This window comes from Chinchilla lanigera, unplaced genomic scaffold, assembly GCF_000276665.1.
Source record: "Chinchilla lanigera isolate Chin_1 unplaced genomic scaffold, ChiLan1.0 scaffold00084, whole genome shotgun sequence".
NCBI classification, from domain to species: domain Eukaryota; kingdom Metazoa; phylum Chordata; class Mammalia; order Rodentia; family Chinchillidae; genus Chinchilla; species Chinchilla lanigera.
In genome coordinates this window covers 8,798,395-8,818,066 of record NW_004955485.1, presented here as the reverse complement: position 1 = coordinate 8,818,066, position 19,672 = coordinate 8,798,395, and the positions used below count along the sequence as shown (strand labels likewise).

The 19,672-nt window shown below is 37.6% G+C and overlaps 1 protein-coding gene across 5 annotated transcripts in view; it reads left to right on the top strand.

The window, feature by feature from the left end:
* Positions 1 to 19,672, top strand: part of Btrc (beta-transducin repeat containing E3 ubiquitin protein ligase) — a 122,273-nt gene that overhangs the window by 28,581 nt on the left and 74,020 nt on the right. For 4 of the 5 annotated variants that reach the window (XM_005403874.2, XM_013504109.1, XM_013504108.1 and 1 more), the window contains one exon: positions 18,366 to 18,443. The exons of the other annotated variant lie outside the window; for it this stretch is intronic. In XM_005403874.2, coding sequence (XP_005403931.1) covers positions 18,366 to 18,443 — 78 coding nt within the window. Of the gene's footprint in view, positions 1 to 18,365; positions 18,444 to 19,672 lie in introns of those variants that run through there. 5 annotated transcript variants of the gene reach the window in all.

Here is a 19,672-nt window from a genome sequence, read left to right as displayed (position 1 = left end):
GTTGCTTCTGTTAGATTTTCATCAAGAAGGAGCCAAACTTTTGTTTACTCACTGATTCTAACTCTTGTCTTGTATAGTAATATGAAATAATTTTCTTTTTCTTATACAGCTGGTACAGTTGGCCCTCTTTTCCTTGGGGTCCATACTTTCGGATTCAGTCATTTGCAGATTTAAAATGTAGTTAAACCTGTGATGATTACATCTATACTGAACATGTACAGGCTTTTTTCCTTTTTTGTTACTCCTTAAATAGCTCTTTAATATCATAAAATATTAAATATATAATTATATTGGACTCTTTACATTGTATTAGTTATAAGTAACGTAGACATGATTTAAGGTATAGTATATGAGAGGATATGCATAGGTTATATATAAATACTCTGCCATTTTATAAGATACTTGAGCTTACGTGGTTTTTGGTATCTGCTGGAGCCAAGGGTGTCCAGAACCATGCTCCCATAGATACTGAGGAGGAGTGCTTGTATTTATGTGTTTGATAGCTAGCATGTGTCTTATACCTTCTGTTCCTCAGGTTCAAGTGTTCTGGTTTTCTTAATGTTTGGAAAACATCAGTAACCATTTCTACCATTTTTATAGCCTTATTTCTTGGTACTATCATTGTCTTTTTGTTTTGTTCATTTTGTGCGTGTGTGACAGATCTCATTATGCAGTTCAGGCCAGGCTTGAACTCCTTGTGTCACCCAGGCTGGCTTTGAACTCTCAGCAGTCCCCCTGCCTCAGCCTCCAGAGTGCTGGAGTTGTTCTTTCTTGTGAGCACACCCGGCCAGTGCCCTGTTATACTGCAGTGTGTGTGCATGGGTTAGTGGCAGTGCTGCAGAGAGTGCAGTAGGGCTGGGGATAATAGATCATAGTAAAGCTCTGGCCAGTTGTGTACAAGGTGGTAGGTCTGATCCCCTGAATCACTTTATTGGACCAAAATGCAGTGATAAATTATGTAGTCGTATAGAATACAGTGTAGATACATTTTGTTTAAACATAATTTGGAGAATGTAATTTATTTACTGCGGCCTGAAATTGCACATACTTCTTTGATGTGGATGATGGGAAAATCTCTAGGAACTCAGCTTAGGTTTGTTTCCTCACCTTTTCTTTGAAGCCAGAAAAGCACATGTAAGCATTTTGACAGATGATGTAATGTAGTAGCTTAGCTGAGTGGTACAGGTATTTTAAACCTAGCTCCAGTTTCTGAAGATGGTGAACATCTGCTTAGAGGTATTGTGGAGCTCCACAATGCACTAATTGAATTACTCTTTTCTGGAGTTGCCGACTGCACTAATTGAATTAGAATCCGTGTGTGTGCGCACGCGCGTGCATGTGTGCACAAGCCTGCGCGCGCATTTGTAACATAATTCCAAGCTTAATGAGCGAGCCTGTGAGAGACATGACTGATGGCGTGTACTGTGCTGCTATCTAATGGCAGCCTATGGAACTGCCGCGTGGTCTCTAGGGAAGAGAATGCAGTCATCTTATCTAGGGTGACCTCAGTCTAACCCCATCTGATTTAGTCCAAAAGGTTCTAGGATGTATTTCTAAATTGAAAAAGAAAGTCATAAATTTCTTCATTAAAAATTAAGGTTTTTTAAGGCGTAAAGTTTTTTTGAAGTACTAAGTTGCAAATATTCAACAGAAGTAAAAATTGTGAACCTTTAATTATTGAAAAAATAAAAATTGATAGTGGAGCTGGGTGCAGTGGTGCACACCTGCAAATCGCAGCTACTCAGGAGGTTGACAAGAGGGTCCCAAAGAAGGCCAGTGTGGGCAACTTATGGAGACTGTCTCAAAATAAAAAATGGACCTAGCTGGTTCAATTCCCAGTACCACCCCCAAAAAGGATTATGATCATGTCCTTTCTCGCTTTTCCTTTTACATGAGATAAATGTAAGAATGGAATTACAGGTTTGAAATGTCTGATATCATAAAAAGGATGAGTGATACCAGAGATTTATTTGTACTCCTAAATAGACCTTTCTGATTGTCAGAAGTACTGAGGTCAGTCAGTCTATAAAGAGGTTGTGAAATCTCAGATGTGTGTGATTATACTTACAGAACATGAGAAATAATTACGGAAAAAACATAATTTTGCACACCATTAAAAGCAAATACACTGAGAACAAATCAGCATAAACCATATTTTGATTCATTTTGACTCTAGGCATTCTAACTTGTAAAAATAGACCGTCACTGAAAAAAATCTGTATAATCACTTGATTTATGGAACATACATGTGTGTATAGATTACCATGTTAATCATAGAAAAGAGATCATTTAAAATGGACTTCAGTTTTATCAAATCAAAGAAAGAAGTATAAAGTATAAAAAAGTTTTAATATTTGTCATTTTCATGATTAAAATGTTTGAATATTTTATAGGCAAATTTGTTTATTGTAAGATTGCACTCCAGCCAGACATGGCACACGCCTGTAATCCCAGCATTCTAGTCATTAGACGCCGGTGGGTCACAAGTTCGAGGCCCAGCCTGGGCAGCTGAGCAATGTAATGCAACCCTGTCCTGAAAGTGGAGAGGTCTGGAGTATAGCTCGGGGTGAAGGTCCTGGGTACAATCCTCAGTACTGCGTGCGTGAGGAAGATTGACCTACGCAGGTTTCTCATACAGATAGCTGTCATTAAAATGACAAAAGTAGGATGTGAATGTTTTATTTTTTTGGTGGTTCACCTTTTATACAGGCCTTTTACTGAGTTAAAAAAATGGCTTTGATGCCGTGTAGATTTAAAGCTTTATGAATAACATGGCCTTTTTTTCTTTTTTGTGTTTTTGAGATGGTCTCACTGCGCAGTTTGGGCTGGCCTTGAACTCAGTGTAGTTCAGGCTGGCCTCCTGCTTCAGCCTCTCAAGTGCTGGAATTACAGGTGTGTGCCGCCACACCTGGCATGATGTGTCCTTTCCATCACTAGCCACAACTCCACTCAGCTCTGAGTACCTTCTGTATGCCAGTTACTATGCAGACATTACTCTACAAAGTACTGAGCATAAGATTCAGACACTGCCCTCAAGTAACTTTTACTTATTCATTACACATTTATTTAGAACCCATGTTCCAGTCACTGTACATAATTTGGGGTGGAAACACCACTGTTAATAACTTTCAACCCTTCTCCCCCTCACTGAGGTTGTGATTTGGTGTAATAGCAGCCCTAGGGGAGCACTGTACTCACTCATATTAGACATAGCTCATTTCAGCAGAAAAGAGTGATTCGAGTGTTCTAAAATACTTCGTCTCTTCAACAGTTTTTCCTTCTGCCTTTACACACCATCTAAGGGAGGAATGGTGTTTTTGATAGCTGTGCAAGTATAGCTTATAAAGAGGTGGGTAACATTTGTTAACAGTGCCTCCTACTGGTAGAGTATAGATTTTCAGTCCTTGTCTCCACTATTGGTAGTGCCCACTTGGGGTTGAGGGGCGAGGAGATTCTTCTCAGACTATCAGTGGGAAATAATCTATGGTATACAAAGTATAAAAGTACTACTTTTTTTCTTTTTTCTTTTTTTAGTTTTTTTGAGACAGGGTCTCTACGTATTTCAGGCTAGTTTTGAACTCATTATGTCAGGCTGACCTCAAACTCACAGCAATCCTCCTACACAGCCTCCTGATTGCTGGGATTACAGGCATGTACCACCATGCCCAGCTAAAAGTACTTTTTTAAACATTCTATTTCTAAAACCTGAGTTGTCCTGGGACCAGCTCTTGGTATAAAAATTCATAGAAACCTGTTTTTCACAGAATGTGGTAACTCCTTGCCATAGTGCGGTAGTGTTAAAATTCACATTGGCCAGGTTGTTCTGTAAATTAAACACTGACAGCTACCCTCAGGGGAACAGCCAATGTATTTATGATGATGTGCTGATTACACAAAATACACTGCAAGCAGAAAACAGCTGCAGAGAACAAACCTCTTAAAAAGAATACAATTACAAATAGCACCCTCAGTATTTCTAGTGGTGAATGTGGAATACAGCATGCTAATGCAGGTTTTTTACTTAGTCTGCCTGAAAACAAAAAATCTGAAGGAGATAAGTTAAATTATGGTTGAAGGCACATGTAGTGCCAACAGAGCAGTGACAAATTTCCTTTCTGAAGAGCATGGCTGGGAGTACCCAGATTCAGGTGTGCAGTATAAATCCCCCTCTTTTTTAAAATAGCTATATATATTAATATATACATGCATATATATGTATGCAGGCAGTGTGATAAGGGTTCTAGACACTTGAAGGATATTATGTAATGAATTGGGCAAGAGGATGTCTAAATTGTGGCTTAAAATTTCTAGTAGAAACTATATGCTAGGATCTAGATATCAACATTTCATTTGAAAGTACATCTTTGTGTTTTCAGTATTAATGATTTTGAACATACTCGCTCTTTGGAGTTGAAAGGAGTCCTGACTCTGTGGTAAGGTCTGTATGACTGCTTAGGTTCTGTTTTTCAGGAACATTGTGGTTTAGAGCTGGAATGAGTGCATACTGTTAGGGGAATCAGCTCTCACATGTATCCCTTCCGTTCTTGTGAGTGGCCGCATGCACATAGGTAAGGTAATGAGAAAAAAGTTAGCTGTCCATGTTTCAGTTTCTCTTTGTTAGAGCTAAGGGTCAGTATCTATAAAATATATCTCAGCTGCTGAGTGTGCTAGCGTCTGTTTAAATCAGTAGAAAATATGTTGATCTTCCACAACATAAATTTACTCAAGCCAGCTGTAAGGTTTAGCAGAGAGACATAGTGATTGGAAACAGTTCACTTCACCCGCCTGAAACTAAGAATCAACTCTTCAGTGTATGGATCACTGGTATGTAATAATCGACTATTATTGGTTTGTCTGTTGGTTTCTTTTTAAATCATTTTGGAACCTCCTGGAGTTATTTTCTTGCTCTGCTGACATCAATCCCATGTGGCAGAAGAGTTGTGTATAATCACTTTGGTGTAATCAATAGAATAATTGATAAACCAGATAAGATTTAAACTGATTATAGCCCCTACAGAATTCCCCAGAGGCCTTGGACTCTCTTAATTTTGACATGTGTGTTGTGTACCCTGAGGATGAAGTGCAGTTTGAATTATCTGTTTTTATTTGCTTAATGATGGGGAGGGTGTTAAAGTCAAATGTTTAATTAACCCAGCAATGGGCTGCGTTGTCACTTACACACAGCTGATTGAGATATCTCATGGAGAATACTGAATAGGAATGATAATGTGGCACTGGGACGGAAGATTGCTTTTTCAATCCATTTGCTGGGTCACTGCTTTGAATGTCTTACTGGATGAAAGGCATTCAGCCTGGAGAAAAAATTCAGCATTTAAGTACATTTTGTTCTCTTCTCCCCCTTCAGCCCCCACGGTGCTCAGAAGTTAACTAAAACAGATATGTTCTAGGCTTAATAAGCCATTCATGTACTAGTAAGAGATGAAGGTAGGTTGGTAGCCTCAAGCCACATAATTTCCTGTGGAAACGGAAAAACCAATCTCGCCCCCAAGGTATTCTCAATGTGAGCTCTTTTTCCTCACATCCAGTTGCTGCCGTTTCTGTGCGGCTGTCTTTGGGTACTTGGCTCTTTCTGTAGTGTTCCCTAGATGTGCAGCTACTCTAGGGCCACAGGCAGATCTCTCTCTCCTAAAGAAGCAAATTCTCTAGCATTTTTTCTGTCTCATGCAGCTGATTGCTATTTGGTTGTATCATCTAATCAAGTAATGTAGTGAAACTATTCAGAGATGAAAATTTGAAGTGAGATTATTACTCCTTTTGCTACTGCTGTTGTATAAACAACTGGTGTGGTATTTCATTTTGTTGAGAGACACTTTGCTTTCTGTTGGGACTAAAAAACGAGGCCAGGAAAGAGTCTGAAAGCCGCACCATCAAAAATGCAGTCCTAGGCAGTTGAAGTTTTAATGTCCACAAAAAAATCCCTAGTTTTATAATTATATGAAAAAAATTTTTGAAGGCATATGAACAGATCTTCAAAAGAATTACAACTTTTCCTTCTGTATAGTTCTTATATTTCTTTCTTCTATCCCTTGAAGATCTGAACCAGGAATTTAGAAAGTTTTTTTCTTTATTTATTTATAGTCCAGAGAGCCCAAGATTTTTTTTTTTTTAAACTTATGTTGTCTTGAAAACACTGTCTAGGGCATGACTGCTGGAGGTGGTTTACAAAGCAGTAGAAGCATGCAGCTACTTTTAAGGTGCAGGTTGGACTTTTGCGGGTCAAGGCAGACCACAGACAAGTAGCTTTATCTTGAGGGACACAAGCAGTAGGCCGAATATAGAGCAGCTATTTCAGGAATCATGTAGGTCATTTAATTATCCATTATGATTGAGTGGCTAATGCTCTTTTGACAATTACGTGACCTTTGTTATTCCTGAAGCCTTTCAGGGGTCCGTGGGTCAAATGACCCGGCCGTCAGTGCTCCCAGGCTTCATTCCCCTCAGAGGGAAAGGAGGTGTTGGGAACCACTGGCATTTAGAAATGATGCTTGCCTTCACTGACCACTACCCAGAGTGTCCTTGTACAGCAGTCCCAACAGCAACTGCTTTGGAAGCCATCCATTTTTTATTGTCTGCAGGAACAAAAGACACGCATTGCTTTCCACAGGAGGGAGTTTTAGCTGGACAGACGAGTACCAAAATTGGCCATTTTGAAATTCACACCTCCTGTACTGCAGAGAATAAGCACTATGATATTAAAATTAATGTTCGATACGGTTACACCAATCATCCATTGTCAAACTGAGAAGTTGGTTTTTTTAACCCCACAAAACAACCAAATGCTATTGATGATAGCCAATAACAGATTTTTACTAAAAATTGTTAAAATTAGCAGCTTTTCATTTCAATGCTAAAATGATCATTAATTAAATAACCACTTTAAAATTGAGGTGCTGATCAAAGACAGAAGAATTCAGGAACATTATGTCCCTCACTTATTTTTTTCTGTAATCAATAAAGGATCACTAATATTTCCAAAGAAAATGTTTTACTCCTACCTACTAAATGATAAGAAAACTTGCTTTTGGTAATTGTAGTGACTTACAATTTGAGTTTCTTGTGTTCCTTTAGATTGCAAACAGTTATAGTATAGAAATAATGACAGCGTAAACTAATTGTAGGATGTCAGAAATGTAAACAAATTTTGTGTGGTTAGTAAAGTGGAAGATGAAGGTCATTCTCTAGCATTCCAAAAGTACAAGCTGTAGGCCTAAGAGAATAATTTTTTTTTTTTTTTTTGAGAATAATTTTCTTAGAATAATATACAAACAGCCAGGTGGAGCAGTACATACCTGTAATCCCAGGAAGCCAAGGCAAGAGGATCACAAGTTTGAGGCCAGTCTGGGCAACTTAGCAAGACTCCATTTCAAAAAATAAAAGAACTGGGACTGTAGCTCAGAGGTAGAGAGCACACTTGAATTTCGTGCTCAGTACTGGGGGTGAGGGGAAGAAGAGAAACAAAATAATATACAGACATACTCTTTAAGAAACCATTTGCACTGTTATAGGAAAAAAAACTACTGAGAAAAAGAAAAATCTTAAAATCTGTTACTCATCAAAAATCATTTTTTTAAGCAACAAAGACCCTACATCAAGATTGTTTATCCCTGGGGCAGTAAAATTAGCCCATCTTCCCAGATAACATCTATTAAACTACTACCTTTAGAGCTCCAGCTTTGATCTATTTGGGTTTATTTTCATTTTGTTGTTTGGTAATAATAGATGAAAAATTGGAAGACACGAATTGCTGTGTATAACCTAAGCCTTATCACTTAAATTTTAAATTCTTTAGGACAGTGCCACTTTGGTGTCTTGGAGACCTATAGAATGCAGTCAGTAGAAATATGTATATATAATGATTGTTTTCTGTTTAAAAATTAATTTATCTCATTTTAGGTTTTTGGCTTTTGTATCAGGGATGAAAAGAATATAAGAAAGCAGGATTTAAGAGGAAAATGAGGGATATTAAGTGTGGCGTGTGCATGTGGCTATTTGTTTTTAAATATATGCTTTGTGTGTGTGTGTTTGTGTGAATGTGGATCAAATCCAGGGGTGCTCTACCATCAAGCTATAGCCCCAGTTCTTTATTTTGAGACAAAATCACTAGGTTGCCCAGGCTAGTCTGGAACTATGATTTTCTTGCCTCAGCCTTCCGGGTAGCTGGGATTACAAGGGTTGGTCCTGCAGCCCTGTTCTTTAAACCATACACTCAATACCTGTGCTAGGCTATGTTTTTCAGCCTTGAGAACCAGAAATTTATAAGAATCAGTGAGGGGAATGGTATTTGTAATTTTGACCTGAAAAAAAGTTAAGAATTTGTGTAATTAGTGGGAAAGACCACAGGATAATAATAACATAATAGAACAATAATTTCTTTGTTTTTGTTTTTGTTTGTTTGTTTGTTTTTCTCCGGTACCAGGAACCAAACTCACGACCTTGCACTTGCCAGGCAGGCGCTTTGCCGCTGAGCTAAATCCCCAGCCCCTAATTTCTTAATAAGGAGAATAAAAAGAATGGCTGAAAAGGGGCAGTTCACAATGGAAATATGTACCTAAACACAAATCTTAATCTTCTCTGGCATGATTTTCAGAAATATACTTAGTTGGTTGGGTTGGTTTTATTTTCATTTGGTGATAAAAACAATTTACCAAGTTAAAGGAACCTTAAATTTCTTTCAAGATATTGTAGAATTATAGTAAAATGGTATCTTCCTTCCAAGGACGATATCTGAGGTACAGAAAGTCAAAAAACAACTCAGAAACAAGGATGACAGAAGTAACAGTCCATTAGAAGGAAAACATTTTGGTGCACATCCTAAGGGTTCTATAGTTCTCAACTCAGTTTTGAGAAATCAAGAAGATCTACATAATGCAGATATCTTTGAGTTACAAAAATAACCAGATGTTCTTATTAGTAGAAGCAAATGTTTGCCTCTTACACAGAAGTATATGGAGATTCCTGGATGAAATATTGTATAAATATGACAGCAAAAAATAGTAGGAAAGGATCTGTCCTAAATATATAATCATGAGGGTAATATCTTGAAGGGATCAACATTCTTTAAGATTCATGTAGATTTAAAGTAAACAAAATAATTTAAGTTATATTTTTATTCACAAGGTGTGCTTAGCCTGTTAATGGAAGTCTTTTTATCCCAAATCCCCATAGTAAATTTATATTCATTTTACTTTCGCTTTGTGAATTGTTATATTTAAACCACTCTAAACATACATATGAAATTCTGGAAAAAAAAAAAAATTCTGTTGGTCTGACAAGAAAACAACCTTCAGTAGTATAGAGATGTCTATTTTTCAAGCCTATTTGAGATTTTTAAATATTAAGCCACATTGTTATAGTTGTCGTTTAGTGACTGCATTGTCATGTTAAGCAGAATAAAATGTAAAAAAAAAAAATGCACATTTGAAAGGGGAAGGTGCAAAGTTTTGTTTGTTTTAAAATCATGACTTAAGAAACCAAAAAAACCTTTATAGAGTTTAAGTGGACCTCTGATGTGGAGGATATTAACATAACTGCAAACTCTTTTATATAGTACAAGTCATTGCTAAATTGAAGGGTAAACCTTCAGTTAAGAAGTCACAAGGCTGAATATGTTCAGACATATATATGTAATATCTCTTCACAAAACAGATAACTGTTTTAGCTATTTTTGGGGGGTGGGGATCCCCATACACTAAAAACTTAGGTTCTATAGCTAGACTTCTAGTGGAACAATATTAAAATGGTTTACTGTGATGCACTCTGTGAGTGAAAAGTTAACAAAAGCATTACTCATTTATGCCCTTGCTTTGTCACTCCCTGGTGTAGTTCATCTCCTGTAGCCTTCTTATCAGAGCATCTCAGTGCTTAGTTGAGCTTGTTTATCTTAAAAGAACAGGAGGCAGGCTTTTAGGGAGTAAGCTACATGTTCCAGTATAGCAGGCACCAATGCTGTTTGACTTGAAAAACATTTGATCTCTTACATTAACAGCCCATGTCACTGTAATAGGCACTCCAGCCGGGCTGTTTGTTCAGTTTTCTATTATTTTAGCTTTGAAATAACTGTTAGTGCTGCTCCAAAATCTCCGTGTATAAAATTGTGTGTTGGCTGTCCCCCAAGGACCTGTAAGTAAACAAGGTGATATGTGTGGCCAGAGGGAGGCTATGTTGTTGGCTTTGTTTTAAATAATAACCGTCCCTATCTGTGGTTTTTGTCTGATCCCTGATGGTGTGCTGCATGACTTTGCTTGTGTATATTTGCAGAGGAGTATCTTAAGGCAGAATTTTGTTACTAATGTATGTGCTCAGTAACTATCAATTATGAACTTTCATACAGTATCTTCTCTTAATAATGAAGCGTTTAGATTTTATGAAGCTTAGCATCACAGATCTTGCACAGTTTCCCTAAATAAATAGTTTGCATTATATTATTGAATATGGGCAAGCACAAGCAAAGAGTTTAAGGGAATATGTTTGTTAGACTTCAATTCTCATTTTGCTTTATAAAAAGTACTAGGTAATTTCTGTGTTGGTAATAGTTTGGCATTTGGAATCAGATATCAGTATTAAAAGAACAGAAAACAAAATTTGTAAAACTCCAGTGGACATTTTCTTTCTCTTTGCGAATATCTCCTTTTAAAAGTAGTTAGAATGGGAACTTGCTATCGTAGTGATAGAATGGCAGCAGATGATTTTAATCTTTTCTTTTCTCCTCTGTTTTGAAGAATTTCATTTGTTTCTCCATTCTTGTAGTTTTCTGATATGATGTAACACTTACCAGGATACCCACCATTTTCTTCTAATTTAGCCTAAAATACATTATATACATCAATCAGCACAAGCATAATTGATTTGAAAGACAGCCGTCTCTCTGTGGAGTGTCATGTGCTTTGACATATCTGTAGTATCTCTGAATACATAAAGCACTTCTGTGTTATCTGTAGGTGTTAAAATAGTAGTGTGTTTTAAGACTGTGTGTTGTGCAAATATTGGCCTGTGAGGTAATGACAAGTGTTTGCCTGCATAGACAATATATTTTTCCCCCTGAGATCCCCACACACCTAGTTTCCCTCAAGCTCATCATCTCTGTCAGGTTAATCAATAGGCACCGTATGGCAGAGGGTCAGTAATCAGTGTCATCGTGCCTTTAAATCGTGTTGAAAATTTGCTTAAAGCCTGGGCCAATTAACATCGAGATGATGAATGGATGAGAAGATGGGAAGAGCCTGCCGCTCAGGGGCTTTGTGAGGAGGAGATGCTCAGCTGTTGAGCAGCAGACACCAGCGAGTAAAATCAGCCATTCATGTGAGCTCAGTCCACCCACTCTTAATGATAATGTCAATCTAGCAAAATATATACACATTGGAGTTGTCACAAGTTCATAAATCAAAGGAGTTTGTCAAAGGCATTCAGATTAACGAGGCAGCAGCAATAACAAGTCAAATTTGCATAGAGAATTGCTCGAATCTCAGTAAATTATGATCCTGTTTTTCATTTGATTATTTGCTAATGTCTCAAGAGGGAGAATGATTATATTAGCATGCAAAATCTACTCCAGAAGTAGAAATCTGAGGTATAGAGGACCAGCACACTATGACAATTAATCAGTTTCTGCATACTAGCATAAATGCACAAGGCCCAGAAATGAACTTCTTTTTTATTATTATTTCTCTTTGCTACTGATCCAAATGGTTCAGCTTGACAGAGACTTTATATTGCTTTAACAGTGTTCTGAATTGTGCCTGCAGGCAAGACATAGTTATGCAGCTATAACCAACCTATCCATCTGCCAACCAGATTGGAATTCTTCTATCCAAGGCTTCCATTAACCCCCACTGACAGCTCCAAACAGGATTAAGAATTTGGAAGCATAAAAAATAGTTGTTCTTTGCAGGTATATACAATCCCTTTGTATTTTGAGAAAGGTCGAATCTGTAATGTCTTATAATTAGTGTCAGACCACGTGGCAGAGGGAAAGAACCTAGTTGGCAGTTTTTTGTCTCCTATCACAGGAAGCAAGACAGTACGCATGGAAGTCCTGTTTGGTTGTCCCAGTGAGTGCTTTCCATTCTGGCTGTTCTGTGGCACTGTGCATGGATCGGTACACTGTCTTAATAATAGCATTCCTTGAGAGACAGAACTGGTGAATCTGTTGAAGTGTTAGGAGTATACAGAGTCTTTGATGCGGTTGTGGTTTAATTATATGAAATGATGTGCTGGAGAAAACTGTGCATGAAAACATATCAGAGACTATTATTTTACGAGGATATGTACTTCATATCCTCCCTGGTTCTTAAGGAATAGGATTCTTCAATCCGCTTCTAAACTTAAATGACCTTAGTTTTCCCCATTGTATCCTAAAAGGATTAAAATTTATTTAAGAACAGTTTTTGTCACTTTATTTTTTGTCTTTTTGAGACAAGGTTTCCCTATGCAGTTCAGGCTGGCCTCAAACTCACTATGTAGGCCAGGCTGGCCTCGAACTCAGAGCAATCCTCCTGCCTCAGCCTCCCAAGTGCCGGAATTACAGGCCTGTGCCACCACACCCAGCTAGATTTTGACACTTTTTATTGGAGAGTTTGAATAATTTTACTCATGCAACTAAGTTATCTTTTAACCTTCTACAATAATAATCATTGCTGTTTTTATGAATCAGGTGGGTGTGGTGGTGCACACCTTTAATCCTAACCCTTGGGACACTGAGGCAGAAGGCTTACCACCAGTTTAAGGCCAGGCTGAGCTACACAGTGAGTTCAAAGGCCAGCCTAAACTACAAACAAGACTGTCTTTAACAAAAAATAAAACGAACAAATAACCCCACTGATTTTTATAAATTGCAAAACATGTATATTTGGAGGCTGTAGTCAACTCCAAGCTGCATAAAAAGTTACTGTGGAGAAACTGTTAATCTGGTTTTACTGACTTACCATTAAGGTGACTAGATGATGTCTGCAGCTAGTTAGAAGAAATGGGCCTCGATATTTGCCATCTACCTGCTCATGAGCAGTTGATTCCATTTTTCAAATGGGTTAAAAATTCAGTTATGATGGGCCACAATTTACTTGCTTTGCTTTAGGTGGTATGATAATTCCAGTTACAGAGTCCTTTTAATTCTCCCAGCGCAGACTCTGACATAGGTGGGAAAATGTTACTTCTAGTTTGTAAATGTTAGTTTATATATTTATAACAGACATGCTATTCAGCACAGGCTCAGACTTTGTACCATCCAACCTTGAACAAAATACTAAGAGATTGCTTATAAATCATTGAGTGGTTTGACTTTTCCTCACTGTATAAATTGGATTTCCTTTGCTTGTAGAATCAACTCCATATTAGGAATTGTGTGTTCAAATAGATGACTGATAACAGAAAATACAGCATTTACTAATCTTGCAGACCATCACTCCATCTGTGTGCTACCATCAAAACATCTTAACTTCTTGCTTTGGGCCAAAACAAAACCCAGAACCACCTCTGGAAAGTTAGGATTGCCTTGGTTACCCACTGAAGAACGTTTCCTCATGAATCTAGAGTTAGCAAGCTTTTTCTACAAAAGGGCCAAATAATAAACAGTTGACAGCCATCAGCTGTCTGTGTGTCTGCTTCCTTTGGCTCTGAAGGCAGTATGAAAGCAGCCGTGGGTAAGAGGTAAATGAACGGGTGTGGCTGTGTAAAACTTACTTGAAAAACGTTGGTGCAAGCCAGAGCTTGCTTACTCCCATTCTAAGTGATCCTGCTGGCGGTATCGCTAGTAGGAACAGTCAGACTGTAGTGTCAATTGCTGAAATTTCTCTGTGTGGAAACCATTTCTAAGCTACCTGGATAGTGTGGATGTAGGACTTGAATTATTTGTTGAACATCTATTATTCGTGTAGAATGTAACATGTTGGCAGGTAGAGGGAGCTACAAGACATTTCCCAATAAGGTCTTCTTCTTACTGGTTAATTTAGAGTTAACAATGCAAAACTGTATCTAATTAAGTGCCAGATTGTGTGAATCAAGATAAAAATGTTAAGGAATTTCCAATAGAGTAAGATGGAGTAATTGCATGGTTTCTAAAGAGGGTGACATTTGAACCTCACTTTAAGGCAGGCTGTATGGGGTTTGATTAGATTAAGTGATCTTCCTGTGTTTGTAATTGTCTAGTAAACGAGACTGGAATTAAGGATGTTTCCAGACTGGAAGTATCAAGATCAAATCACATATTTGTGAGACTTATGGAGAGACTTGGTTAACTAGGGCAGAAAATATATGTTGAGAGAAATAAGCTTGGGTGTAATATGACAGAAAATTCTGGAAGGTCCTGAAAACCAAACCCAGAACTTCATTTTTTATATCGTAGATGCAAACAGTCATTAAAAGACCATCGTTACATTAGTAATATAAAAATTAATCTGGCAATAGTATTTATCCAACAAAAATTTAAAACCCACGTACATTATGCTCATTTAGTGTTGAGCTACTGGAATATGACTCTGAAAAAGAAAGTAGCCCTGTGGAGTGGAAAGCATGTTCATCTGTCTACACATACGACATAGAACGCATCAGGTGCAGATCAGGCAAGGATGTCAGGGAGTTAGCACAGTGCTAGGAGCGCTGTTAGAGTTGTTGAGGGTCTGGGAATGCGAAAGTAGTGTCAGATTATTAACACAGATGATTCAAAGGATAAAAAACAGTTGAGTTTATCTTCTAAATTACTTTTTATGTGATTACTTTTTCTTTCTTAATTCATGCCCAGCTACTTCTGACAACCTTTTATCCAGAATACATCCCTGACATGTCATGCATCAGATTTAGCGGTATTTCATTTCTTGACTTTCCTCTAACCAAACATCTGTTATTGTCTGCTGCAGCAGTGTTTCATTTTTTAACTGTACTCTAACCAACCCTCTGTTGTTTATGTCTGCTGGTGTTAAAACCTGATGAAAGCTTCCTTTTGCAGTTATCACTGAGACTCATTCTGCCCCTTTTAATTCTTAGCAGGTAAGCTAGGCTAAGCAATAACTATTCCAGTTGATACAAAAGGTAACAGGTAACAGAATCTTTTTCAGAAGTATTTCATTGTGATACTGCTATTTGTAGAACGTTGTTACTCTAGAATTACAATCACATTTTGTTGAAACTTTCTGAGTGTTGGGAATGCGTTATTCTCAGCAGTCAGATTTGCTTAGGGTTGTCCTACAGAGTAATGGGATATATGTTCTGTGTTTGTAGATTTTCTGCCTAAGATTTAGCTTTTACTTATCTGACTTTTCCCCATTACTTAACAAATGGTATTCTACATTTAACTTACTATTTAATACTCATTTTGAAATAATTTCAGATATACAGAAGAATTGAAAGAACAGTGCAGAGAATACCCTTATGCCCTTCACACAGACCCACCAATGTTAGCGCAAATATGGTAGTATTTTGTTTATATACACACGCTCACATACATCCACTTACTTACTTTTTCTGACCCATTCGAAATTTACAGAGATAGTGTCCCTTCACTCCTGAATGTTTCAATGCATGTTTCCAAGTCTAAAAATCACAGTTATCAAAGTCAAGAAATTGATAGGATAAGCCATACGGTCCCTCGGCAGTGGAATAAAGAGAAACACTAGTATATTTAACAACATGAATAGATCTCAAATATATTGTAGTAAGTGAACAAAACCAGATTCAAAAGTTTGCATACTATATGATTCAATCTATATGACATTCTGGAAAAGGCAAAATTAGTGGGCTTAAAGAAAAGAGTCACTTTCAGTGGTGATGGGAGCGTATGTACTATAAAGGAGCGTTACAAGGGGTTCTGGGGAGTGATAGACTCGTTTCCTACTTGTGACAGAAGCTACACAATTGTAATGATCTGAAGAGAAACCAGAATAATAGGGCTATGCAGTTGTATACATTTTTACAATTGTATACATTTGTCAAAACTTACATGGGACTGTATATAAAAAAGAGTTGAATTTTCCTGTATGTAAATTTTAGAAGTGGGGAACAATCTAGAATTTAATATGGAAACTGTGGTTAGTACATCTACAGGTGTTGCTCAGATTATTTCCAATTGCCCCAATAAGTCTTTTTATGGGAAAAGGAAATCTTAGATGACAAAATTGTTATATCTCTTTGGTTTCCTTTAATCTGAAAGATTGTTTGTTGTTGTTGTTGTTGTTCAGAATAGTCTTGTAACTTTATAAGATACCCTTCATTTTGGGTTAGTTTTTTTTTTGAGGAGTACATTTAGGTGTTGTGCTTATGGCAACGCTAACATAGAAGTAATGCTATTTTCTTCTCAGCACCCCATATCAGGTGGCACATAATATTACAATATTAAAGTGGTGTCTGCCAGATTTCTCCACTGTAAGGTCGCTGTTTTCCCTTTGTAGTTATTAAATGTCCTGTGAAGAAATATTTTGAGATTATACAGCTATCCTGCCACTTGACAAACTTTTGCCTGCTAATTTTAGCAGATCTAAAGATCTTCCCTTGCTTGTATTAACTAGTTTCTCTTAAGTAGAATTTATTAGACAGAATTTAACTTGTTGACCCAGGCAGTTAAGCACATTGCTTATTGGGATGCCTCATAGATAAGGGTGCAAGGAGTGACTGTTGTGAGCTCTCTTAAGTGATGTTGAAGTGCCTCTAGAACCACTGAGGTGACCACTTAGGGATGGGTGGTATTTCATGATTTCCAGCCACTCCTCCACTGGCATTCTGCATCTCCCCATCACTGTTGGGAGGGTACCTGTTTCTTGTCCTTGGTACCTTGTTGTTTAATGCTTCTACCTCTGTTTTATGTAGCAACAGCTTTGTGTTTTTTTAAAATTTCGCAGGATGGATGGCCCAGAGTAAAAATGTTGGGTTGATCTATTTAAAAAAGAGCTAGAAGCTAGGCGTGGTGGTGCATACCTGTAATCCCAGCACTCTGGAGGCTGAGGCAGGAGGATCTCCATGAGTTTGAAGCCAGCCTGGGCTACATAAGCAAGTTCAAGGCTAACCTGCACTACATAGTGAGACCCTGTCAAAAATAAATAATAAAATAAAGTGAACTAGAACTAGCTATAACAATGTTTATATTTTTCTTCCTTTTTCTTGTTTTTTGAATTATTTTAGCAATACTTTGTTTTCATTTGTCATGTTTTATAGCCATTAAGGGGGAAAAGAAGTTAGAACTCTGAAGTTCTTTGGTTTCCACCCCCTCTCCTGTCATACAGTGCACTTCCCTTCTCTGTCTCAACTTCAGGAACCTTTACCATCAAGTGATCTCCACAGATGTGAAATTCCACATTAAGCCCCATAGGAGATCCTGACCCAAAGGAACGCTTGGGGTCCTGATCTGTCACATCAGCCAGTGGTGACACAGCAAACAGATGCCAGCCACAGTGGCAGAAGAGCCTTAAATGATAGTGCATTTCTACCTTTCAGGATCTTTAAAAATATAATATCTGATATAAGCCGGGAAAGTATTAACTTACACAATAATGATTAGAATAATTTCATACTTGTATGAAAATATTTAGATGAACTTACATAGGAAATAATTTCTGGGTCTAAAAATGAAGTCACCCTTTAGTTAGAATGTGTTGATTATATGTAATACAATGAATATATCGCCAGTAAATTTTAAAATGTTAATGTTACAGATGCAGTTGTAGAAAAAAGCCAAATAATGTGCAATTTGGATTTTCTGTATTTTGCCTTACGGGTAGTGATTTACGTTATGTTGACTGGCAGATTTTTAGCACCTTTGAGCTCAATTTTTAATTATTTTTTCACTCTCCACAGTATAAAAAAAATCCCATTGATGTTTTAGGTTTTTTTAGCTGATACTTGAAGTGATAGTGACAAGGAATGGGCTCCCTTTTATGCTAAGAACTGTGCTGCCTTAATTCTAGAAAAGAAAATGAAATCTGAGCAGAGGAAGACAAAACTGTTTTTTAGGACCAAGAGTTGGAGATCTGTACCACCCAGACATTTACAGTAGTGGAAAACTACCTTAAAGAGAAGGTAGTAATCATGGTCTACGTTGTCATCACCTGAGTGTGAGCTGGAACTTTCTTAGGTCTAGTGTCAACCTGTGTTGAGGGTGGCAAATCTAACTCCTAGTCATGTGATCTCATGGTGGGATTTAAACAGGTGAGACGCTTCCCACCCATATCTGACTTTCATTTATATACACGGGCATATATCTTCCTTTCTGTACCTATATGTCGTTATTCATATAAAACTTCAGATGAGTGAATGCATAAATATGCATGGTGATGGAGCTTACAGAGTTAGAAGTGTAATTCAGTTTACTCCCACAGAATAAGGCTGAAGATAATGAGAACTGAATTAAAGCTTACTTTCTTTCACAGAATTCCTCAGAGAGAGAAGACTGTAATAATGGCGAACCCCCTAGGAAGATAATACCAGAGAAGAATTCACTTAGACAGGTATGAAATTCAGACTTACTTAAAAATAAGAAGCTACCAACAACAAAACAAAAGATAGGAAATCCTTGCTTTACCATTCTTTCAACATTGGAGCTTAAAATGAGTGCTCTAAAGTGGTCTGACCATAGCCATCAACTTCAGTTAGGTCATATCATTTTCCAGTCATTTCAAAAACATCCTAGGTGCGAAAGTATAAGACAGTTATATGTAGGGAATATTAAGATAAGAAGAAAAGTTTTTTTGTTTCAGGGAAAAGAACTCAAGTGCATTTTAAGTACAGATGGTAGAAGCTGGGCATGGTGGTACACGCCTATAATCCTAGAAAATGAAATCTGAGCAGGAAGATTGTTGCAAGTTCGAGATCAGCCTGGACTACAAAGTGAGCTGAAGGCCAGCCTGAACTGTATAGTGAGACCCTGCCTCAAAAAGGGAAAAAAAAAAAACCCTCAAAAAACAAACGAAATACAGAGGGTAGAACAGTTGTCTCTGAAACGTAAGTTTCCTGTTAAGATTGCTTATACATTTCAAAAAATAATAATAACCAGAACAGATTTGCCTGTAGTTAGTTCCTTTTATTTTGTTTGTGGTTAGTAGGAGTAGAGGCCTCACCTCCAGTATTGGGGATCAAACCCAGGGCTTCACATATGCTAGGCAAGCACTCTACCATTGAGGTATATCCCAGTCCTTTTGAAATTTTATTTTGAGACAAGAGCTGTTTCCCAGGCTGGCATCCAACTTGTGGTCCTCCTGCCTCAGCTTCCAGAGTAGTTGGGATTATAGGTGTGCTCTACTACATCAGTGAGGCCGCTACTGACTAGTTTAAGTAATACCAATATATGTATATATCTACCTTACTTCCAGAAAAGTAGCACATTTTACTTGTGAAAGTTCACTGCGTGATGCTTTGTGTTTTGTTTTGTTTTGTTTTGTTTTGTTTTGTTTTGTTTTGTTTTGTTTTGTTTGTAACAGGAATCAAACTCAGGACCTTGGGCTTGCCAGGCAGGCGCTTGTACCACTGAACTATATCCCTGGCTCTTTTTTTAATTGATTGATTGATTGGGGAGGCACTTGAAACTGAACTCAGGACCTCCCATTTGCCAGGCAGGCACCGAGCTGTTGTTTTTTGATTGATTGGTTTTTTGAGACACGGTCTCACTACGCAATTCAGGCTTTGCCTTGAACTCACTAAGTCGCCCAGGCTGCCTCAGCCTCCCAGATGCTAGAATTAC